At 43.6% G+C, this 25,298-nt stretch overlaps 1 protein-coding gene across 4 annotated transcripts in view; it reads left to right on the plus strand.

Moving 5' to 3' along the window:
* Positions 1–19,177, plus strand: part of STON2 (stonin 2) — a 991,146-nt gene extending 971,969 nt beyond the window's left edge. For all 4 annotated transcript variants that reach the window (XM_069637853.1, XM_069637852.1, XM_069637854.1 and 1 more), the window contains one exon: positions 11,955–19,177. In XM_069637853.1, the coding sequence (XP_069493954.1) occupies positions 11,955–12,032 (78 nt within the window). In that variant the 3' untranslated portion in view covers positions 12,033–19,177. The remainder of the gene's footprint in view (positions 1–11,954) is intronic.
* The last annotated feature ends 6,121 nt before the right edge of the window (positions 19,178–25,298 follow it).

The raw sequence follows: 25,298 nt of genomic DNA on the forward strand, positions 1-25,298 counted from the left end.
TGTCCTTCGACCTCGTTCCGATGAGAAAAATTGTTCAAATTGTCACCGCCGGGCCCGGGCATCGTTATCCCATCCTCGTCGCCACTGTTGAGGGTGACTGGCGCCCCCCGTGCGCTTCGCCGCAAGCCCCGGCTCCAAGAACATGGACCGACACGTCTGTCTTGGTTCGGGCTTCCCGGTCGCTCTGATGCGGCCGGGAAACGCCCCGTTTATTTAAACTGCATGCGACGGCGTGCAACGTCACGCCGCCGCGTGCGCGCCCGTCATCGGGCAGCGCCACAAGTAGTATCCCAAGAGACAGAATTCTCTGATTGCAGACTTAATTATTACTTGGGGAATCTTGAGATGATAGAAGACTGAAACAGTGACAATTATTGATCTGGGAGAAGGGGAGAGGAGGGTGAACCCTGGATCTCACAGAAAGCAACTTTGGCAAATCAATCACAATGAAGTAATTTAATTTAATAGATATTACGTTTTATTCTGTGTCCAGTCTTTCTTTATGTTTACTGAGAATATGTTTAATACAGCACCTTTGAAGACCAACCTGCCATATGCTTCTAACACCCTCTCCCTGACTTTCTGTCGACTGATAATGTCCTAATGCTTTTCCTGCGCCATGGTTGAAGATGTAGAAATATTGTAATGTCCTCCAGTCCCTGTACCTTGTTTATGCTCCCACTCATAACTCTTCACCCGTTGGTATACCCCATCGAGTCCAGCAATGCTCTTGTGTAAGGGCACCTTACACTAGGACTGTCTCTTCTCTCTGTTATTGCCTACTTTGAAAGTGAGTTCTACTCAAAATGGCACCCTCTTCATAAACAATACAAATACCTCTGAAGCAAACTACTAACAAATAAGGTATCAATGGATACTTCTAAGCCTCCTTCAAAACTGCTCCAATCTCCTCTCTGCTGAATAAACCCCTGCTAAACCCAGCTAAACATTAGTCCAACTCTTTCAAGACATCCACCTTCTTTACTTCTCTGTGATGGGCTTTCCACCAGCAAATCAACTAGATAACCAAGATCTTTTGTTTTCTCTCTTATTGAGGTTCTTTGGATGGAAGTTGATAACTGGGACAATGCTGCACTTTTATACCGCTCTGTACGCTACTTTTCTTCTTATTCAACTGTCTCTCCAAAGCTCTATGCTGCCATCACATTCCAACCATTCAATCATATTTCTGTACCCACATGTGCATTTCATCCTTCTACCCTTTTTTTCAATATCTTTACTTGACTGCTTGTTTACCTTATTAGTGTCTAATGTGCCTGGTAGGGCAGTAATGGTGCCATTCAGACTGTCAAATTCTCTTCTTCAGGTGATCCTGGTATTACAAACTTAAGAGCATGCATGTTATTCATTGATTTATGGGTGACTGCAGCAGTTTAAAAATGCCTAGTTGCAAACTTCGAGCAAGGCATAATAGGAGGCTATTGGATTGGAATTGCCAATGGGTGGATGTCTCGGTAAAATATTTGGGAGTCTTTTTGGTGCATGATGTGAAGAGAACGGTGGAATACAATGTGGACAAATTGAAGGACATTTTGCTGAAGAATATACAGAGATGGGAAATGTTAACTTTAAGTATTTGGGCGAGGATCAATGCTATCAAGATGATGTTGTTTCCAAAGGTCCTATATTTTATGCAATCACTTCCTCTTCATTTCACTAAAAGAATGCTCCAGAACATCAATAGGATTTTCATGGACTTCCTATGGGGGAAGGGTAACAAACTGAAAATTCCAAGGTATATTTTGGTGCGTACAGTTAAAGATGGGGGGTTTGTTTATCCGGTATTGGAGAATTATTGTAGGGGCTTTTTATTAAAGAAGGCTTCTTATTATTTTAAAGAAAGGCAGGCATCGGACCCATATTGGCTTTTAATAGAAAGGGAACTGCTGTATCCTTTCTCCTTGAATTGTTTATATTCTTATGGGAGATTGGCGAATTCTGGTGCCACATTGGAAGTTTTAGTGGTTTCAAAGTCGGCTTTGGTTACTTGGATTTTGGGGTGTGGACAATCCTTGTACTTGTATGACTCGCCTTCTATTTGGTTGAATCCAGGCCTACTGATTAACAATAAAATGCTTAATTGGAGGGGTTGGGCAAATAGGGGCATTTTGAAGATTGGAAATGTTTGGAGGGGGCGAGGGATAGTTCCGTTTGGAGAATTGGTTCATTGTTATGGGTTGCATAACAGAGAATTGGGTAGATATGGGATTTTAGAGCAGTTACTTGTAGAAAGAATGCGAATGTTGAGTGAACCTTTGAGTAGTGGTCCTCGTGTTTGTGAGATTTTTGCTATATCTCCTAAGGTGGTTTCTTCGTATGTTCAGTTGATGCCTTTGCAGGACTATATGAGGAATTCCTGAGACTAGTTGCGAATGAAGTGGGTGTGCGAGTTGGGAACTGACCTTTCTGAGAAGTTGTGGGACAATAGCTGGAGGGCTTCAGTGAGGGCCAAGGTTGACTTAAACCTGAGATATATTCACCAACGTCTTTTGGGACGCATTTACTGGACACCGGTGAGGTTGAAAGGGAGAGGTTTGGCTGATATGGACTTATGCTGGGGGTGTGGAAGCTTGAGAGGGACTTATTTGCATATGCTCTGGGAATGTAGTAGGGTGGTTGACTTTTGGAGAGAGGTTATAGATTGCATTGATATGGTAACTGGTATGTTATTGCCTCATACCTTTTTATCAGTGATTTTCCTTTCAAATGATGGTTGGAGTGTGGAGCTGTGGGACTGTTCGTATTAGATTGATAGGGCATTGCTGATGGCCATAAAACAGATAATGAAGGTGTGGAAGTCTAGGAAGAAGCTGCATTGTGAAATTGGGTGGCGGATATGCGTACGCTCTCTTGGTATGAGAAGACTCGGGCAATTCGGCATCATAGGGAAGTTGAATATGAGGAGAGGGGGGGTCATTTCGTGATCTTTTTGGTTGAGGTGTAGTTTATGTTTTTTCTGTCAATGGATTTAGAGACTGGGGGGTAGGTAGGGGTGCTTGTTTTGTGTTGTTGTTGGTTTTGTAGTTTTGTCTTGTGGTGTTCTGTCTTGTTTGGGGGTGGGTGGGTGGGGATGATCTATGATTTCCTTTTATTCTTTAAATTGCTGTTAACTTAGTGTGTAATTTACATTTCAATGAATTGCTGTATATAGTGTGATCTTTTGCTTGTTCTCACTCTGATATTTTTGAGGTTATTAAATTGTATTGTATATTTTTATTAAATAAAGTTGGGAAAAAAAAGTCACTTCTTCAATTCTCCACACATACACAACACCATTTCTCCAGCATTGGATCTTTCATGGATTCACATGCTTAGAATATTCCCCATCGTCAGGCTGGGAACCCTCAGTATATTTATAAAGACCTTTCCTATAGGAAAAATTTCGACACTTCTGTGTCCTATCTGTTATTTTTCGGGCTTTGTACGCCTGACCCAATAGGACGTAGGGATATAAATAGCCCCGTCCCCGTGGCTCCCTTCAGATTTCAACCGTCTCCAAAGTAGCGGGAGCACCTCGTGTTTGTTTCTACTTCTGTACAAGGTTAAATTTTACTCTTGAGAGTTTTTCGTGCAAATGTCCGGAAAGGCGTTATTCCGCCCGTGTGCCACGAGTGGAATGAAAAAAGTCTATGAAGGAGATGGGCTTTATACTGTCTGCACCCTCATCACTCGGTGGACAGTTGTGAGATCTGCAGAGGCTTCTCACAGAAGACTCTAAATGATAGGAATAGACGCCTGGTGACGTGGCTAAATGAAGGAACCTATCCTTCATCGGAGGTAGGATCGGCGCGCAGCCTGGCATCCAGGCCCAAGTCATCCAAGGCAGAATCCCATCGCCGGTCGGTGTCAGCGGAGCCTCCTCCGAAGAAACCGTGTTCTATGGAGAAACGCCCTTCAGAAAAAGATCAGGCAAAGGAATCCTCATCGAAACATGGACAAGATCGCCATCATGGAAAGTCTTCTTCTTCATCTTCGTCAAAAAAAGGGAAAGATCCTTTGAAAACCTCCTCCTCAGACGACCATCACAGGTCGTCCTCGAGTAGAGGCTCGACAAGGCATAAATCTGGCTAAAAAAAGGCGGGATCGCCAAAAGAGTCTGCGTCACAGCCTACACCATCGTCTACGGAGACTCCGTCGTTGGCGAGAGTGTTACCGTCGACGCAGGTAACGCCTGTAGTGGCCCTGGTGAATACAATAGCGACGATAGACGTATCCACATTGACATCGTCGACGGTGGAGCCACAAAGGGCGTGGCAGCCAGAGGTGTACGATGCAGTTCGGCCAGAGACCTAACTACAGCCGGAGGCAGCCTTCTCAATATCATCCATGGAGGAGGATCGAGAACAGATCGTGGTTCCAGCAGATCTGGGATTGGGGGGGGCAAAATGTCTCGGCTTTGTCGTCTTTATTGAACCCTCAATCTATATTATCCTTGCAAGTGTTGTCCACTCTACAATCTCTTCTGAAGAGGTTGGATGAGAAGTTACCCCTCGTAGACGCACCTTCGGGGATGCCGACAACGAACCGGGTCCTTCTACGTGGGTTACGGAAAATCCAGCCTCCCGTCCAGTGAGCGAGGAACCACCAACCTCATACCCGGAAGAAGGGGAGTTACAAGATTCAGAGTCGGAACCTAGAGATTCTTTTTCAGAGGTATCCTCATCCCCTTCGAGGGATCATACATGGGATTCGGAAGCGTAGATGGAGGCACCTAGAAGCCCGGCTCAACCATCACCACCGGACAACATCGGCGCCTTTAACGCGGTGATGGGCAAAGCCTGTATTGAGTTTGGTCTGAGCCCTGAAGAAGAAAAGGAGTGCTTCTTGGTCGACCATATGGGGAAAAGAAGGAAGTTAGTCTTCTCAGTTCCCATTCTAGACCACGTCTGGCAAGAAGGTTTGAGGACCATGCGCCATCCATTTTCAGAACCAGCAATAAAGGGTAGGTTGGAGAAGAAATTCAAGGCTCCAGACCCTACGTCTAAATGCTTGACCGCTCAACCTTCTCCAGAGTCAGTAGTGTCGGCTGCAGCGGCTAGGGAGGCCAGATCGCAGCACAAATGTTCTTCCCCTCTGGTTAACGAGGCTAGAAGACAGGACGCGTTTGGCAAAAAGGTCCTATCCGTAGGATCGACGACGGTTAAAGCAGCTAACTCGCTGGCAATTATGGCAAGGTTTGACAGGGAGATGTGGCATCGTTTGGCCCCTATCCTAGAACACCTTCCTGAAGAACATAGAAAGTCGGCCATGTTGCTGGTCCGTGAGGGAGAAGAAGCGTCAAACCACTCAATTAACATTGCTGTGGATTTGGTGGAGTCTGGATTTAAGCAAATAAACAATGGAGTGGTTTTGAGAATGCAAGCCTGGCTGAAATCTACTAACTTCAGACCGGAAGTCGAGTACAAGGTACTCGATATGCCGTGTGAGGGTGACCAACTGTTCGGAGAGAAAGTGGATGAGGCCTTGAAAGGTATGAAAGAGGATACGGATAGGACACTAGGAGCCCTGCAAAGTGGAAGAGCTTTTCGATCTTTTCGTCCCTTCTGCAGAGCATCAGGAAATTCCTGTTTTACTGCATCTAGAGATCGAAACTTCAGCAGGCCATCATACGCCTCCCAAGGTTATAGACGTGCGGTCCATGCAACGCAAAGGGGCCAAAACTATCAGGCTTCGAGAAGAAGAGGATATTCATCGTCAGCAAAAGACAGGCAGTCAAAGTCACAACAATGACATGTTACAGGACGTTCTGGGAGGAAGGGTGGCCCGTCGCGTCGAAGAATGGAAAAGTAGAACAACTGACCGCTCGGTATTGGACACGATAAAATTAGGCCACTCTCTGCAGTTCAAGGAAACGCCGTCACAAATTCCACCTGTGTATTCGGCGCAACCCCATCTTCGCATATTACATCAGGAAGTGAAGCCTATGCTGCAGAAAGGGGCTATAGAATTTGTTCCAGTGGCCGAGAGAGGCCAGGGAGTTTACTCTCGTTACTTCGTGGTCAAAAAACCCAACGGCAAGTGGCAACCCATTCTGGACCTTCGGGCCCTCAACAAGACCCTAAAAAGTTTAAAGTTGAAGATGCTTACGCTTCAGGAGGTCATCCGATCAGTACAGCAGGGAGATTTTCTGGCGTCGCTAGATCTACAAGACGCATATTTTCATATACCTGTGCATCGACAACACAGAACATTTCTGAGGTTTGTAGTCGGTTGGAACCATTACCAGTTCAAAGTACTTCCTTTCGGATTAAAGTCGTCTCCCAAGACGTTCACAAAGTGTTTGGCTCCAGTGGCAGCGTGGCTACGAAGGAAAGGTCATCATGTTTACTCGTATCTGGACGATTGGCTGATAAGAGGCTTGTCATCGAGCATAACTCAAGCAAGCCTAAAGGCCACCATGCAACTTCTGAAACGCTTGGGGTTTGCGATCAACTTCGAGAAATTAGTATTTCTGGGCGTGGAGTTCCAAACTCAATCAGGGCTAGTGAGGCCCTCCGTGGAAAGAATTCAGAAACTGACTCAAAAGGCAAAGGAATGGAAAGTGGGCACCAGGGTGTCAGTTAGAAAATACATGTCACTGCTAGGGGCCTTAGCATCTTGTATCCCATTGGTGAACAATTGCCTTCTCTTCATGAGGCTGATACAGGAGTTTCTAGCAGAACGGTGGTCCCAGAGTCGAGGTCTATGGTCGGACAAGTTGAGCATCAATCACGATCTTTTGCGGGCACTTCAGTGGTGGCAGCTCTCTATCAACCTGACAAAGGGTATGCCCCTGCAGGAACCGGATTTTCAAGCAACGGTAGTGACGGATGCATCGCTGAAAGGATGGGGAGCTCATCTGGGGCCCCTGCAGGTTTAAGGTTAATGGTCCCCAGCAGAGTCTACTCTTCACATCAACGTGCTGGAGTTAAGAGCGGTACGTTGGGCTCTGAAGTCCTTCCTGCCAAGCATACGAGCATCGGTTGCCAGACTACTAACGGACAATACAACAACGATGTTCTATCTCAGGAAGCAAGGGGGCACACGGTCCAGGACGCTCTCGAGTGAAGCTCAAAAAATATGGCATTGGGCCCTCGAACAGAATATCACCATAATGGCTTACCATCTTCCAAGGGTAAAGAATATACAGGCAGATTCACTCAGCAGGGAATTGAACCAACTGCACGAATGGGAAATGGACGATTGTCAGCTAGCAAAAGTCTTCAGAAAATGGGGTCATCCATCCCTGGATCTGTTCGCGACCCGAGAGAACAAGAAGTGTGCACGGTTCGCAAGCAGGTGGCCACAGCCCGGATCGATGGGGGAGGCGTTCTCCTTCCCGTGGACGAACAAGTTTGCTTACGTGTTTCCTCTGTTTCCACTCATCCGGCGGACACTCCAGTGGATTCACAAGTACCCATGTCAGGTAATTGTGGTGACTCCTTATTGGGCGAGACAGTCGTGGTTCTCAGATCTACTGCAACTGTCAATAGCGGAGCCAGTGAGGTTCCAGAAGATTTCGAACCTTCTATCTCAAGGCAAAAGAGCGGTTTGACACCACGATCCAGACTCCCTCAACCTGACGGGCTGGCTCCTGACTTCTCCGAGTTCAGGGACTTGAACATTCCCTCAGAGTTTCAATTAATTTTACAGGCAGCACAAGCTCCGTCTACGAACACTTCATATGCAGGTAAATGGAAAAGATTCTGTGTATGGTGCAGGGATCATCTGGGGGTAGACCCCTTGAACATCGGAGCAGAGCAGATTCTGCCATATTTATTGCACTTGGCGGAGCAAGGATTGGCCTTTTCCTCTATTAAAGTTCATTTAGCGGCCATCTCGAGATTTACTCGAAAAAGACATTCAACACCTCTTTTCAGCGATCGACTAGTAAAGCATTTACTGAAAGGCCTTTTTTTAACTTTACCGCCAGCTAAGAAATTTCCACCAAACTGGAGCCTCAATCTAGTACTGTCAGCACTAATGAAGGCTCCGTTCGAGCCGATGTCATCGTCATCGTTGAAGTTTTTGTCATGGAAAATGCCCTTTTTAGTGGCCATTACGTCATCAAGAAGGCTTTCGGAATTACAGGCATTGGTCATTGATACCCCATACCTGCGGTTTTTCAAAGACAAGGTAGTATTAGCAACCAATCCTCACTTCATTCCTAAAGTACCAATGACATTCCACAAACATTCTTCTATTGTTCTTCCAACATTTTTTGCAACAGCTTCTTCTGCGGCGGAGAAAACTCTCCACACGTTGGATGTAAAGATTTGAAGTTCTATCTCAATCGTACTCGAGGTTTTAGACGTTCAAGGCAACTGTTTGTAGTTTATGGACCTTCGGTGAAGGGGAAACAGATCTCTAAGCAAGGACTGGCCCGCTGGGTGTCGTCGACTATTGCTTTTTGTCACTCTAAAGCAGGAAAACCATTGGAAAGACGCCCAAAAGCTCATTCAACAAGATCCACCTCGTCATCGGCGGCGTTATAGGCTGGAATTCCATTGGTGGACATCTGTCAAGTGGCATCATGGTCGGTGCTGCATACATTTACTCTTTGGAAACAAAGGGGTGGCGTCCTGCCACGTATATTTGCATACAGTAATATTTTATTTTTAATTACTGTGAGACTTTTCTTATTTCACATATTACATATCCTAGAAACTGTGAAGTTGTGCTGTCTGCAGTACAGAGGTACAAGAGAATGATACAGAAAAACACATGTGACTCTTAGCTTGTTTATTCAGCTAATATCACAAAATATAAAAAATTGGAAATGAATTACCCATGATGATTTAGTGTACATATAAAAGTGGGAGTCTGTATACAGTAGAATAAAGCCACAATGCAGAACTCTCATAGCATAGACTTGAAGGTGCCCAAAGACTTGGTTTTCTCCTCTTTGAAAGACATCCAATATACTATTTGAAATCAGTATTGGGATGATGTTTGTAAAAAAGTGATGTCTACAAATGTGATACTGTTTGTGCCCTACTATATATGCTTATTGCACTGACTTTATGTACTAAGTTTTTTAGGCACCTTCAAGTCTATGCTATGAGAGTTCTGCATTGTGGCTTTATTCTACTGTATACAGACTCCCACTTTTATATGTACACTAAATTGCTAGAAAAGTGTTGTTCTAAAAAACTATCGTAATATCATGGGTAATTCATTTCCAATTTTTTTATATTTTGTGATATTAGCTGAATAAACAAGCTAAGAGTCACATGTGTTTTTCTGTATCATTCTCTTGTACCTCTGTACTGCAGACAGCACAACTTCACAGTTTCTAGGATATGTAATATGTGAAATAAGAAAAGTCTCACAGTAATTAAAAATAAAATATTACTGTATGCAAATATACGTGGCAGGACGCCACCCCTTTGTTTCCAATCTCTACAGCTCCTAAGTCCTACCACTAACTTTGAGCAGTCCCTCCAGTTACGCATACATTTACTCGGCATTATTGCCTAGAGCAACAACATGCGGCAGATATGCAGATGGGGCGAGTGGTCCTTCAGCATCTGTTTCAGTAAGGTAAGCCCCATATAAGGGTATACATACTCTTGTCATTATGCCATATGTTTAATTAGTGTCAATGTACCTTGATGGGTTTTTTTCGTATACCCAACTGCACATGTGGCTTAGATAGCGTTAGTTTACATTGCACACCTCCATTTTTGGGGTACTGCTGTATAATCTATTCTAAGCATGTGAATCCATGAAAGATCCAATGCTGGAGAAGGGAGTAGTTTCTTACCTGTAACTCCATTTCTCCAGCATTGGTATCTTTCATGGATTCACATGTGCCCGCCGGCCTCCCCTGAATGCAAACTCTATATGTTCCCTCTACTTTGGGGGTTAAAATCTGAAGGAAGCCGCAGGGGCAAGGCTATTTATATCCCTACGTCCTATTGGGTCAGGCGTACACAGCCCGAAAACGACATAGATAGGACACAGAAGTGTCAAATATTTCCTATAGGAAAGGTCTTTATAAATATACCGAGGGTTCCCAGCCTGACGACGGGGAATATTCTAAGCATGTGAATCCATGAAAGATACCAACGCTGGAGAAATGGAGTTACAGGTAAGAAACTACTCCCTTCTCACTCACCAAGAGTCAATTATCACTATCTTGTGATAAGTGCACATTTTGTGATTTGAGTGCAAGTTAAAACACTATAACCTCTGTTGTGTGATCAAGCCTGAGTAATTGCAGTCCCACTCTCTGATAAGATGATCTTGTGTATTTTCCCAGCCTGGTACCATCATTGGCAAAATGCAGCTATAACCTTTAATCAAGAACTTTCACTGATTGCACAAGTCATTGATGTTGGCATGGGAGGAGTCTACTTCTTTAGAATCATTCAGTGGCTTTCCCCTTAGATAGCCTGCCCTTAAAGTGGAAATGCAGATGAAGTCTTAGATTTGTCCCACTTTGGCTACCCTTGTGGCTTGCATCTTGTCCTCGTTTGCAGACCACTTCACCCCTGCCATCAGATCTATTCACTATCTCCTTAGCCCAGCAGATAGCTTTCAGTTCCCTTTGCATTGTTATGTATGGCTCGGTCACTGAATTCCTTTCCAAAATTATTCCTCTCTACGGTCAAAAAGTGTGCATGTGATCTCCACATGCTTGTTTTCCGGCCACTCACAATCTTTGTAAATCCTGTATTGGTCAGTGAATCATGCAATGCCCCAACAAATCCCATGCCCCTACACTCAGACAGCAAAACAAAGAGGTGATGGCTGGAAGACTGGACGGTCCCTTTTGTGGTGGAACCAAGCCTGATATTGCCTGTGGTCTTTCCCCTTGTGTAATGGTTTGGCAGACGAAGAACGATAGTCTGGAGGGCTGTCCAGAGCAAGGCGAGGGGTTAAGATTAATTGTAAACCTTCCAGCCATCACCTCTCGTGTTTTCCTACACTCACATATCCACACACTACACCCCAGCTCCTTTGCTTCCCTGTCTGCTCTCAAGCTATCACTTTGGTCCCACAGTCTGCTACAGGTCACTTAGTATTCAGAAAGTAACTTATGCCCTGAGTTTCTGTTTCTTTTTCTGCTGTTTAGCATGAACGTATGCCGTCTGTCAGCTTGACAGTGCCAATGAGCCACAATTGGGACTATTATTCGCTTTTATAACCTACATATACCACAACTTGGCATGTAATAGAATTAACTTGTTTCTGTTGCTACCACTGCGATTTCATGCTTGCATGAATGTTAATGATAAATCTAATTTAGATATTTCTGTAGCAAAAAAGCGGGCCTAAAATCATTAGACCAGGCATGTGCACAAACCAGATTTGCCTGCCACCTCCTTATGGTTCAAAGTGACCCCAAAGGCACCGGTAGAAAAATGTATTTTATTATTACATTTTTAAAGGTTAAAGAACCAGTGCTATTCATAGGCATTTGAGTTGAATGTATGTGCTTTATCAAGGCAGTTGATGATTTTTCTATTCAGTTATTTGCGTGACCTTAACAGTAAATCTATTGCAAAAGCCCAGACTGTCTATGTACTCCTCATGGTGTAAAGCACACAGCCATCCTTTACAATAATTGATGATTGCACGTACATGCTAACTGGGCACATTGTTTGTCATTCATGCCTGAGGACGAGACCCATGCGGTCTTGAAAGCTAGCAGACACAGTTGAGTAAACCTTATAAAGGTATAATTTCTGCAATATCAAGTGTTGCTTTTTAAATGTCTGTTTTTTTAAACAGCCTGCACTGCATAGGGATAAATAGGGAGACAGGTGAGTAAACAGATTCATAGTGGCAGGCATGGAGAGATAGTTATGCAGATATCCTTGTTATTGGCATGTTCTTTGCAAAACAATCTCATAATTGTATGATATTGGTGTTGTAGCACACCAGACAGTAATTGGATTTGGCTAAGAGGTCATTGTTATTTCAATTATTGCCTTTTTGCTTTTCAGGTGGAGATTGAGCAGAAAAAGAGCTTGGATCTTGAGGTTGATGATGTTGACAATCCCAAGGAGTGCACCATGCAGTAGCTCAGAGAGATACTGGCCTTTGTGGCATAAATCAAGTGATTAGTGATATCAACAGGTGCTGGAGAAAAACATTCACTCTTTGACTGTCGAGTAAAACCTGAGATAGAGGTTGCTGGTGAGGAACTCAACTGCGGGTAATTGGGCACGTATTGGTTACCCCTGCCCGGTTCCTCCTACCATGAAATGACTATCAGTGATACTGTTGGTGTATTCTGTTTGTTTTCCTCTGAACCTTTCAGTAATTCCATTTGTTGCCTTTCTCCCTCAACTAATATGCTCACGTGCTGTGTGTTACAACTCACCAAGAAGCAGATCTGACCTCATAAGGTGTGCTAACCCGCTTTAAGTCCTGATCTGAAGACCAAGGCTGTGAAATGGAGACTCAGAGAGTCAGTATCCACTGACGGAAATGTCGCTTACCCTTTGTGTACAGTATGATCAAAGCACTGTTCAATATGCCAGCCAGGTCACGTTGGGAGTCCACCTGCACTGAATCTACTTGGCATCACAGCACAGCTGTGTGCACTGTAACGTGTATGTGTATGTATATATATATAAATATATATATATATATTCCATATGGTAATCTACAAATTGTTAAAGGTGGGTGTTTTGTCACTCCCTGAAAGAGGAAACAAGGCAGAATTTAGCAAGTTTGCACTCCACAGAGAAACAAACTGGATGTTGCACAGAGAATATGCATCCTGCAGGCGGGATTGTTCCTGGTGAGAGATGAGTGTTCTCTTTTACCAGGAAGTGGAATTGAATCATAAATATCTTTTAGATATTTTAGATATTATTAATTTAAAAGAATGTACTTTTTCAAACCTCTTAAGAACGTTGGTAGCATTCTTATTACCAATTCTAACTCTTTGCAAAACTTCCAAATAACTGTTCTAACATTTAAAAAAAATGTTGGCTGTTAAAATGTTGTGAGAAAAACATTTACAAAATGTTACTTATAAATGTTGAGGGTTGTTAAAAACATGTTGTTATTTGCTAAATTGTTAAAAACAACTTTTTAACCTTAAAGAAGTTGGGAATTAGTTCGCACGTCATCAACTTACAGTTTTGAAAAAACTGTTTCTTTAAAACTTGACCAAAATATTTCTACCTATGTAACAACCAAGATCAATGATTTTCATTTCTTAAAACGAGTTTGTATTGTTACTCAACAAGTTATACATAACTTTTGTAACTTAAAAAAAATGCTCCCATTGTTTTGTTTACTAAAAAGTTATACATATTTTTATAACTTTTTTAAAAAAAACAAGGCCAATGTTTTAAAGGTTGTACGTGTGGAAGCTTTTAACAAGTAGTGCCATTTAAAAACAAATGTTTTAACAACTTTTATAATGTGTTGCTTTAATGGGAATTGTGCCTACATGGGGGAGAGTGTAATGAGCTTTACTAGTTGTGTTGTGCAATTTCTTTATTTAATAAGATTTTCTGCTAGAGAGAAATTGGGATGTTTTCAGTTCCTTACAGAATTCAAAGGTGTGACGCCCATTGTGGAGGAGTTTCACCCAAGAATGAAAGTCCTGACAGCATAGAAATGCAAAATGTCACAGAAGAAGGACACCCAGCTGCATGGGCTCTGTGAACAAACTAAGAATAATATCTTTGTTTGCAAAATCCACTCACAAACTTTATCACTTTCAAAGTGTGTCAGCTTTATCACACTGGCCAACTTTAAATAGGGTGAAACAAATTTGAATGTTCAACATCTTTGAATGATGTGTTATGTTTCAAATTACAGAGACTTTAGTTTATGATATAAATTAGAGGTTTCATGTTGAAACTTTGGAGCTCAAAGTGGCTGCATCTCAGTTAAAATGTGCACTTACTCTCTATTTGTGCATTGATTCTGGGTTGAGATTACCCGGTGAGGAGTAACCAGGAAGCCTGTGCTTTGTAGATGTTAATAGAGAATGTGTATTTTGTACTGCAAGCGTCCGAGGAGGAGGTTTCCCCCATATTTTCATATTTTTATTTTCAAATTGATCATTTAGGGAGTTTGATAATAGAAAGTATTCGGGTATATAGTTTAGCAGCATGCGCCTTGATCACAAAACGTATTGTTGTCCCAAGTATACCAAGTTAAACCATGCCCTTGACCTGAGGACAATCCCAGAACAGATTGTTTTTTTTTCCTTTAGACACTGTACACATATCCTAATTTAATATCCGGATTGATGCCTTCTGTGTACCACCCATCATCCTGAGGGCAATCTTGAAATGTAGTCTATAGTAGAGTGGTCCCATTGTTCCTTGGCATGAAAAAGATTCATTCACAAACAGAAGAGTGTCACGCTGCTCTTCCGCCTCAGTGCAGTTGTAGAGAATATATATTTGACAACCGCAAAACTAATGCAAATGTTTTGATTATATATAGTCTTGTCAAAGTCAGATTTATTCCGTTCTTAAACATGTAGGTGACATACAAAATAATGAACACGTCTCTTCAGCCTAGAAGTCGTGTAGCAGAGGGAGACTATTTGTGACCAGGATGGGCTGCCTGCAGTGGTCCTTGCCACACCAAACCGAATCACTAAGGGACTCTCTGATTACAAAAGGTACCAAGTTCTGTCATCTTCTCTTTGGTCTGTACTAACACCCAATCCCCTGAGTGATGGATACAGGAAGTAAGTTGTAACGAGCATTCTTACAGGAGAACTGTTTATTCCAAGATGTTAATTAATCCAGGGCAGGGCTTCATGTCAATATCTGCTACATGAAGGCTCTGCCAATTTGGCAGCAGAGTAACAGCAAATATAAGGCGTGGCAAAGCCTTAAACGGTGTTAAGGTGCTATTGACACCAAAATCATAGTATTAATGGAGAAGTCTTTGAAGGGAAATTAACGGGCATTGCCATACAGTGTTACAGTATGGGTCTAGAATTAGTCAAAACAACCAAATGGAGGCACATGATGTAACATTTACACATTAATAATACCCAGCACTTAACCCAGGGACAAGCCTATACCTGCCACATATGATTTAAGCACCACAAAGGCATCCTTTGCGAGAATGGTGGTCACCTCTGGCATATATCTTGCCATGCGTCCTCAATTCTTGCACTTGTGTGGTTTTATGCAGCAACATATTCCCAGCTTGTATATTACCACAATATCACCAGCAATTATATTGTCATGGTAATGGTTCCAAAGCAAAATATCTCTATTGAAACATGTCATTAATAAATGCCAAAAGGTATTTTCCAGATATTATAGAACTGTGTTGCTATAAAATTCTAACTTCATTAACTGAATATTCTGGGGTAAGTTTGGAATGGTGATCTTTACAAAATGTTGGTTTATGGCGTGATATTATTGTTTTGCTAATATTATTGGTAGTGATATATTTGTTGGATACATATCACTATTGACAAGATTATTTCAAGGGTCGTTTTTCTCGGTATCATTTCGAGTGCCAACCTGCATGGTATGCATGATGTAGCAAAGGGAACAATTAATGACTTTTACTCAAGACCTATAGTGTTAGGAGAAGTATTGCATATTGTACAATTACATTTTTCAATCAAGAAGGCCATGAAGTGTAAAATGTCTTATGCCTACTGGGGATAACCAAACCCTTATCAGCAGGAGATCTTACATTCCAAGTGGGGAGCTATGAAAATCGTATTTTACAATTAACCCCTTACATATAGTAATCATCACAATATGATGTGTTAACACAAGAAATTGCAGAAACCACTCACTATTCTGGAGTGTGTTTACTGAATAAGTGCCTCTGTGAGTGTTGTTTTTTTTCTCATAAAGTACTTATTGCTGAACATCATTACTTGTTTGTAAGGGCTTTACATTTCAGACTTTTCCTTGGGATTTCTGTTTTTTCCGAATGTTTTCTCAGCTCCAAAAAAGGGCTGTCCACTGCCAAAGTTTCTCCCTTTTAAGCACTAGAGATCACCTCAGTGGTTCTCTCAGCTTGGGACTGTGCCTGACTGGTCCTCGGGTGGCGTTGGAGAATGGCCTGCAGAAAGAGTATGCAACACAAAGGCAAGACATGTAAACAAAACAATGCAAGTGTTCCGGATTAATCTAAAGTTCATGAAAGGGCCTTGTCTAAAGGACCAAAGATCCAGACTCCATGCATAGTCTAAGATTAAAGCAATTCCTGGGTGTCTGTCCAGGATAAGGTTCTCAGTAGTAAGGTCGTCAGTGTCCAAACAGTCTTCTTTTCACAATGATACTGTCTTTGTCGTGGTGCCATCTATTGTCAAGTCTGTAGTCTTGGTTTTGATATCCACTTTTGGTGAGGTTGTGGTTGGTGTCTTGGGCCTGCATTAGAGGGCAAGACTGTGCCAACACATCAGCTATCTGAGCATGGCCTGTGTGGGGCCCCTCTTGCCTAGGGCCTTCGCAGAAGATAAGGCTGGTAGGCATCACCCCCTTTTGTTTAATTGTGGGTAGGCTGTTACTCCTGCTTACCTCATTTTTCAAGTGTACGTAAGGCTTTATTTGGGTTGGGTGCCTCACAACTATCTCCAAGGTCAGTAGAATATCTCCCAGATATTTTTAATCAAAGTGCCTTAGGGATGTTAGGGTGAGCTTCCTGCCAGTCACAGATCAAAAGGCCTCTTCATCTACCCTATCCTTTTAATCTGACTTTTCCCAAATTCTTACTCCATCTCCCTGCTCCTGGTTTACTCTTTTGGCTTACCCAACACTGGTTCGCTGATACTGGTTCCTCTATGACTTCTAAATGATCTTACTCTCCCTATTTAGCCTTCTTGTCTTTGCCAATGTTGGTTCTCCTCTCCTTGTACTCCTTTACCAACTCTCCTCACTACAGCACCCATCTCTCGCAAGAACGCTGTCCTATCACCCAACAGCCCGGAGGTTTACACCTCCTTTTATACCACTGTTTTGTAAAAGGCTGGTAAAAGGCTGGTGTCAAAGAGTGTTCTGATTCAGTGGTCTGTTTCCCCATTGGCTTTATTTCCCAAAATTGGACACTGCCTAATGGTACCACCTCACACCAATACTGTGGCTTGTGGACATGGCAACCTGCAGGTGATGGGCATATTTTATGAATGAGGATTGGCCTGTGGACCGGCTCCCGCAGCTTTAGGTGTTAAATACCCTGTCCTCCATGTTGGATTCAGAGGGGCATGCGTGGCCTGTGGACCCAAAGTGTCAGCCTGTATGTGTCTCTCTCTCCTCCCTGTCAGCACTTCATGAAGCGCTATCATTCACTGCCAGTGATTTTAGTTCTCCATGAGATTTCTGATAATCTGATCACCTTCGAGTCCGGGTTCATGCCAGAGATATTACACCAGGCATGGTCTGATCAGTTGCTCCCACTCCGTGCACGGTCCTACACCGAGGTACCTGCAAATCTGAGAACTCTCTTGCCACCGTTGAAAATGTAAAACTGCTTCAGCGTTTGAATTCCTCTGTTTTTTCTCTCTTTCGGCACACAAGTTACTCACTGAAAATAAAGATGCAGCCTTGTCCTCCTTATACATAATGGTTATTTCCCCCTGACATACCTGGGGTCTATTTACCCTTTTTTGGTCCTTAACTGTGCCCCTGAAATCATCCCAGAAGTACTTGGGAAAATGAGGGATCCTCCCAGGGGTGCCTCACGGTGCGGAAGGCTCCCCCATATACCTTAACGTTCTCCAGCCCTACTCTATGGGAAATTACTAGGTGACCTTGACACACACACCCATTTGAATATATTACATAAAACAGATTTTAAAAGACAATGAAGAGGAACGTTCCTATCTAAACAGCAACAGATGCATATTTCATTTGACTTGCATCCGTGTGGTTACATAATTGAAATGTAGTATTGTATTTCAACTACAGTGACTGTTGCCTCGGATCCTGCCTTACAACCAGAACACCGTTGTCATGAAGACATTGATGGTATTTATCGCTCCTCCCATCCTGCTTCAAAAACACCCAAAGAACTGAGCATGCAAAGATTTAGCAACACATTTGACCTTAAACGCAATTGCACACATTGTGACAGGATTCTTGAAAGGCAATTTGTCACGTGATTAGATGTCTGGAAGGTCACCTGTATTCACACAGTGCATAACTTGCTTTCTAACTGTCAAACTGTGAACTTGTCTTATGACGCAAATATCTGTTTTCGGTGTCGTTGGATTGGCTGCATTTTGAAAACGTGAAAGCACATATTTCTCTCTCTCAGTCCCTCTACACCAGTGACCTACTATTCCACAGGGTTTCAAGAAATGGTCCCTTGGGTTAATCTGCCAGTGGCACTGATAAATGGAGTTACCAGAGGTACCTGCACTTGAGGCCACTAGCTGGTTTCGTACAGTGTACGAAGCAATACCTGGAGGGAAGACATGGTAAATACCAAGTAAAACATGTGGTAATCTTTGACCGACCAAACCGTGGTTTGTCAATGATCATAACAACATTGTGCAGATCTCAGTGTATCATGATCCCTTTCTGTCACTACACACCTGAGATTCAATTCAACCCATGATCTTGAGCCATAAGCACTGCCAGGATAGTGAGAACTCTGTTTCCCAGTATATATAATGTTGTTACAATATGGAAAATATATTAGAATTGGTGTTTGCCTTGCCTGCCATTTCTTTCGGTTAGAGGAACTGAATCCCCTGGTGACCGCTGAAATGTTTGCTCTTTCATAACACAGGCTGAAGCTGATCAAAGTTTTCTGAGAGTATTTTGTGTGGAAAAAGCATCTTCAGTGCAACGTTTCAAGTATTGTAATTTCTTGAGCACCCCTTCATTTGTGCAAATACTGCATCTGCTGACACATAAACTGGGTGGTAAAGGTATGGCACAGCTCCACGATTAACCGAAAACCCTGTTCCCAATTCAGTATTTAAGGGTGGCTGCTCTGCGTGAGCCACGTTCACTTCGGCAAGACTGCATTACATCGATCCCATTCTGCGTATTCCTGCGCCCGTTACTGTAGCACCTATTGCACTGTTGTAATTGATTGTCGGTGGTGACATTTTGCAATCTATTTTGTCTTTATTTTATAAGGTAGTTATCACACTGGCTAATTCTAGCTAATTCTATGAGGCAGTTCCCAAGAGGGATGATGTTTCTGTCTGTCATTTATGTTGAAATGTGGAAAATCTATGAAATAAAGTGTTTTTTCATGTAAATTATGTAGTTGTTTTTCTATTCTAGCAATGTACTAGTGGCAAGAGGGAAACTTGTTTTAGAACTGTGCCTTACAAGAACAACTGCAGATGATGATAATGAATCCTTTGGATGATAGTTACTCTTACTCAGAAGCCTCCCCCTCCATTCTGGCCTACAAATCCCCACTCCCAGTCAGATAACAGCAGAGAATCACATGATCACCATAGCCAAGTAGGGAGCAAACACTGAGCTCAGACAGTATAAAATAGTTCTCTTTGTTTGGTCTGGAAAAAGACTAGCTGGAGGGCAGACGTGCCTTGCAGACCTAGGCTAGACGATGGTCTACGAGATCTGAGAGGATCTAGAGGGACCAGGGGCTTGGAAATACCGCAGAGACCAGGGCATTATACACCACACAGGTTGGGAAGGACACCCTGCACCATGCAAGGTAAGGAGAGTAAGGGAAACGTCAGCATTGGAAGAGAGAATTATCAAGGAGCAGGAAGAGAAGGACTGAAGACTTGTGAGGGAGAGGTTAGGGCTAGAAGAGGTAGAGAAAAGAGAAGGAGACACAGGAATTAGGAGGCAAAACCTAGATTTGTGAAAATTAGGTTAGTGTTGGAGGAGAGAGAACTGAGCAAAAGATATAGGAAGGAGGAGTAGAGAAGACAACTTGTGAAGGAGAGGTAGGTATTAGAGGAGAGAGAGGAGAGAGAGAAGTACAACGTTGATGGAGTGATTCGCAGTGGAGGAGGGAAAGAGAACAGAGGAGCAAGCACCAGTATTAAGGAGGGGAAAAGAGAAAAATCCAACCGAGAATGGGAGGATGCATGTCATCTCTGCGTGGGCAGGAAAATACCCTTGCCCATGACCTGCTGGGGGTTCTGACACAGATTGTAGCCCATGTGGAAGGGTATCGTTGTGAAAGAGAGAGAGAGATAGAGGAGGATTAAGCCTTGCTGGGGTTTCCCATGGGGAAAGACTTAAGAACTTGTGAGAGGATGAGCGATCGATTGAAGAGGAAAAATATATCTGTTGTGTTTAGTTTCATCTTGCAATTAGCACAGGGTGTGGAGCCCTGCCTACTGAAGCCTTAGCAATGTTCAGACATGAGACACAAATCCTGAGCCTGAGATGGGTTTCCAAGAGGGGTTAGCTTGTGGTGGGCCTCATAAAAGTCTGAGCATGATTTGGGTTCCTGAAAGTGCAGAGCCTGGAGCGGGCTTCTGAAATATCTGAACTTGATGTAGGCTTATGAGATGACCATGCTTCTGGCTAGGTGTTTGACAATGCTGACTGCCGACTGCAAATTCGTCCTGGGACATACAGGTAAAAAGAATCAACTGTCACGAAGACATTGAGCTACAAAACTCAGGAGGGCATGTTTTTCCATTGTCCACAGAAGGCCCCCAACTGGACCGTTTGAATCTTCAGAAACTGTTAGTGACTTTTTTGTGTAAACCACTCAAACACTATTGCTTTGTGTGAACCACTTTGGAACCATGAATGACTTGGGGGTATTGATTTATGACGATACAACCCTGACCACGAACATTCCTACCTTAAACTAGGATTTGTATATTCCTCTTATTGAATAGTATTTTCCTTAAACCTCTGCAGTGTTATATTGAGATGTATCCTGTTTTGCTACATCTCCCTACCAGACCCTTATTCCAACTCTTGTGTGTGACACCAGCAAGTGATAGTTTGCCATAACGTAGTCTTCTGTTGATCCCACTGTCTGGGGCTTAATAGAGCACACCTGAATCACCTTCTGCAACCATCATTTTGTTTTCTCACTGACTCTTACCAACTGCTGTCCCCAAATCCTCAACACTCCTCTTGCCTAATCCTATGCTTTCCACCTGGGTTGTGGATTCCTGTCCTTCTCCTGGATCTGGCGCCCTCCTGATCCTGGGCTCTGCCATCCAGTGACCCTTCTGGGTTTTACTGTACAGCACTTCTCCTCTTCTACCTTCCCCACAATTTCTTGCTTTCGATTTTATTCCTCCTGCTCTCACTCTCACTCCTGTTCTCACTCCTTCTCCAACCTCTTTCTTTCCTTCTTGCTCATTCATCCTCCTCCAACGTCTTCCCAGCTCCATCTATACAAAGCTGGTGCAGACTGATTGCCTTTTATACTGCAGATAGCAGGGCGATTGGGGCCATAAGGGTGTGCTGATTAACTCCCTCATTCACTCCTGGGCTCCCTTCTCCTTTATTAGCCCAAATCACGTCTTGCAACCTCCTCCCCTTTTGCGTAGCCCCTCCTTAACTACATGTGAAGGCAATTTTCGGCTGGTTTAAATTGCACTGGGAGGACGTGATGAGAACAGCTAATGAGGAGGTGGTTAAGAGGAGATTAAGAGGTAGTAAGTTATGGACCAGCAAAGAGAGGGGATAAGGAGGCTAAGGTGAGAGAAGATAAGGAGATGAAGGAGAGCATCCAATGCAGAGAAAAGGAGGTAAGAGTTATCAGGAGAAGGTGGTGGGAAAAATCAGGACTGAGGAGGAGGGTGAAAGTTATGAGGTGATAGTGGAGGATACCTTGAGGCGGAGAGAGAGGGTGGGAGAAAGTTGTCAGAAGGAGGAGAGGAATGGCATTACAAGGAGAGAGGGGAAAGAGAAGAGGCTTGCTAAGGAGAGCAAATCAGACCCTGCCAGGTGGCGGCCAATAGGAAAGGCGGTAAGATAAACTCAGAAACTGCAAGGCTGGCTGGGTGGAGGAACAATCACATAGTGGAGCTGAGGACTATAGAGAAAGGTCCCATAGGTACACGTGCAAGGTAGGGTGCTGAGGAGTTAAAACAAGGTATAATGGTGGCGCAGGGAGGCAGAACCCTGGGAAAAGGAGGTGCTGAGAGGCCTAGAGACAACCCTGTAGTAGTACAGAGGTGGCCACATCAGACCCAGCCTGTTTTGTCCCAAAGAAGTCAGCAACGACCACCCCTGACTTGGGAGGGCAAGATGAGAGCTCCCCTTCATACCAAGGGACTGAAGATACAGTCAGGAAACAAGAGGAGTGAGAGAGATGTTTCCATTTCCCTGACAAAGATCGTGGGTGAGGGGAGAAACCCCTAGAGCTCTGAGAGGCATTTCTTTTTCAGTTCCTGTATTATTGGTAAACCCCACACCAACATCCCTGTGCCCAGTTTGGCATAAGAAGCCTAGTGAGTTTAAATTTAAATCTTTACTGAAAGACGTTAAAAAAAAATTATGTTTTAACATTCATCCTTTTTATTGATGTGATATTACAAACATCCCACATGGACACTGTCCATGGATGAGAAAAAGGGAAAGTTCAAATTGAGACTAAAGAATCGGTGGACGTGGAAAAAGTGGGGGAAAAGGTTTGATTTGTTTCTGAAAATGTTTTATTTTTCAAATTCTGATTTGTTTCTGAAAATGTTTTATATTTCAAATTCTAATCCAAGTTATCCCTTCAAACCAAATCCAGAAATAAAAGGGGTGTTTAGATGGAGATTTCATTTCAGATCGCTTCTTGATCCATGTTTACTTCTGTGGCACTTCCTAAAATCTTCTGCCCTAGCTAATTTGAACTTGATTCCCTAATCTTCAACCACATCCTTGAGTGTCTTTGCGCCTTCCCATGTTCCCTCCCTTGTCGCTGATCGCTTTTGTTATGCGCATTATGTTTGGGCACTGTGTGCTTACTCTCTACTCTACACCATCACACAATTAGAGTGCAGCTACAGCCCTCGATCAATTTGGCCTAGGCACAAAGTCAATCTAATCTAACAATATAATAATGATGTATGTTTGTCCTGTACGTTTTTCTGATGCAGTAGCTTTGCCTGTTGTCACGACTAGAGGGAGCTGTTGCCTTAGGATATATAGTGGTCCTACTGTGTTAATGTAAACCTGCACTTTGGCCTGTGTACACAGGTTTCTTCACTAATATAGAATATTTAGAATGGTTTGTGTCCTCCCACATATTCCTCATCTTATGATAATTATTTCTCCAGCTTCAGCTGCTTCAGAATTTTATTTTTGACAGAGGGCGCTGTGTGTAGTGTCGTCGAGTCGATGTCCCTCGAGGGCCTCCGTTCGACAGTCAATGTCATCATCAGTATAAGTAGCACATGCAGCGCCCGTTGCCTTCAATTCCTTTTTTCTGAGCTAACGCTTTGAGAGAATTACGGCGCGATTCAGTGAAATAGTGATTTTCGTTTGAAAATGTCTTCTTTGTCGACACCATTGACGCCCAAGTCAGGCTTTAAGACGTGCCAAGACTGCGGGTCGAAAATGTTGATCACCGATCCCCACTGCGTATGTCTGTGGTGTCTGGATTTCCCGGGCACTGTACCTCCAACTGTGGCTCCTGTCAGGCGATGACTGAGAAGGCTCTCAGGGAGCATAAAGGTAAATTGGCGGTGGGGAGGTTACTTTCGAAGTCACCTTCGAAGAGGTAAAAAATGACTGATGAGTTGAGGGATTCTTCCTGAAGCATAAAAGCAAAACGGTCTTCATCGAGAAGTCGATTGCGCTATTCTTTGTCTTCTTCGAAGAAGGCCAAGAAGAGGTGTCATAGGTCACCTTTGACCTCCATTGATTCCTCAACGGAGGTAATCAAGTATCCTACAAAATCGGATTCCCTTGCTTAATGGGCCACATTTCGTTGTGAAATGCTGCAAATCTTCAAGAATGGGGCCTCAGCCCCCTTGAATGTCAAACAGAAAAGCCATGCCCCAGTTGTTCTGCATATGGACGACAAAGGGAAGTCGAGGGCTAAATCTTCAAAACCGAGCTTGAAGCCGGTGTCGCATCGAGAAAGCTGTTGATTCGATGATAAATTATCGAGGTCTTCGACAGGTCAGGAACCTAGCTCATCTAGGCTTCCGTCGAAGAAACACACAGAGCCGTTTACGCCGAAGCCAAAAGTGGACGCCGACTAAATCGGCGCCGATTTTGAAGCCATCATCGACGACTTCAACAACTACTTCGACATTGTCGAAGCCTGTAGTGGTATAGGAAAAGGTTTGCAAACCTTTACCTAAAAAGGACTATTTTAAGTCTATGTCAGCTATATTTGGGGAGGAACCTCCTTATGATGACGATACACCACCTTTTGGACTACATTTTGGCACCCCTAATATGCCAGAGGACCTAATATCTAATAAGTCCAGGCTAAGAGATTTATACGATTACCTTCAGTCCGCCAGCGGGTTAGATACCTCACAAGAGTGTGTTTGGCAAACCAGACCCAACTGAACATGCTGACCCATCATATAGAAAACTTATGGGAAAGGGTATCGAATTTTTAGGATGGAGTAGGCCTACTCCATCTTTTGAGCAAGATGACATGACGGACATCTTGGACCAGGGTCCTCAGAAAGACCCAATGTTGCCCTTCAAATGGCATTACAGAAAATGGTCTTTGCAAATTGGGAGACACCAGAAACTGCGGCTGCAGTAAATAAAAACTTTGCAAAAAAGTACAGACCATCCAGCAGCGACCCAGAGTATCCCACTAAGCATCCAACACCAGAATGCTATGTGGTTCAGGCTGCTACATCTACCAAGCAGTCAGCATACCCATCAATCCCTCCAGATAGGGATGATAATAGAGTGGATGCCTGGGCGGGTAGTATGGCAATGAAGTCGACAAATGTGACTTGCACATTATTTAGATTTACGTTTACCCTGTGGGACTGTGTTGCTTTGGCGACTGACCACATTCCGGAAGGAGAGGAAAGAGATGGCTTCCTGGCAATCATCAAGGATGGTAAGGAGGCAATGGGTGAATGTCTCCAGTCAGGTTTGAATACTGCAGGCTGCATCAGCAGATCCATGGCGGCTAGCACAGTGTTACGCAGATGTGCGTGGTTGCGGAGGTCCGGGCTTGCACCAGATGTGCAAGCTAGACTGTTCAACATGGCCTTTGATGGCTCGAGGCTGTTTGGCAGCAACGCGGAGGACAGTTTGGAAAAGCTGCAGACCTCAAAGGCGGCAGCTAATTCCCTTAGTGCCACCATTAGACAGCCTCGATAACCCTATTCGGGCTCATCTTCCTGCAGGGGTAATTCCTTTCAATGCTACTCCTCATTTGAAAGAGGCAGAGGACAAGCAGGTTAAAGAGGTTAGAAAGGATTCCCTCGTGGTGGACGGGGGAGAGGTGCT

Source organism: Ambystoma mexicanum, chromosome 14, assembly GCF_040938575.1.
Source record: "Ambystoma mexicanum isolate Mex_15411 chromosome 14, UKY_AmexF1_1, whole genome shotgun sequence".
Lineage (NCBI taxonomy): Eukaryota > Metazoa > Chordata > Amphibia > Caudata > Ambystomatidae > Ambystoma > Ambystoma mexicanum.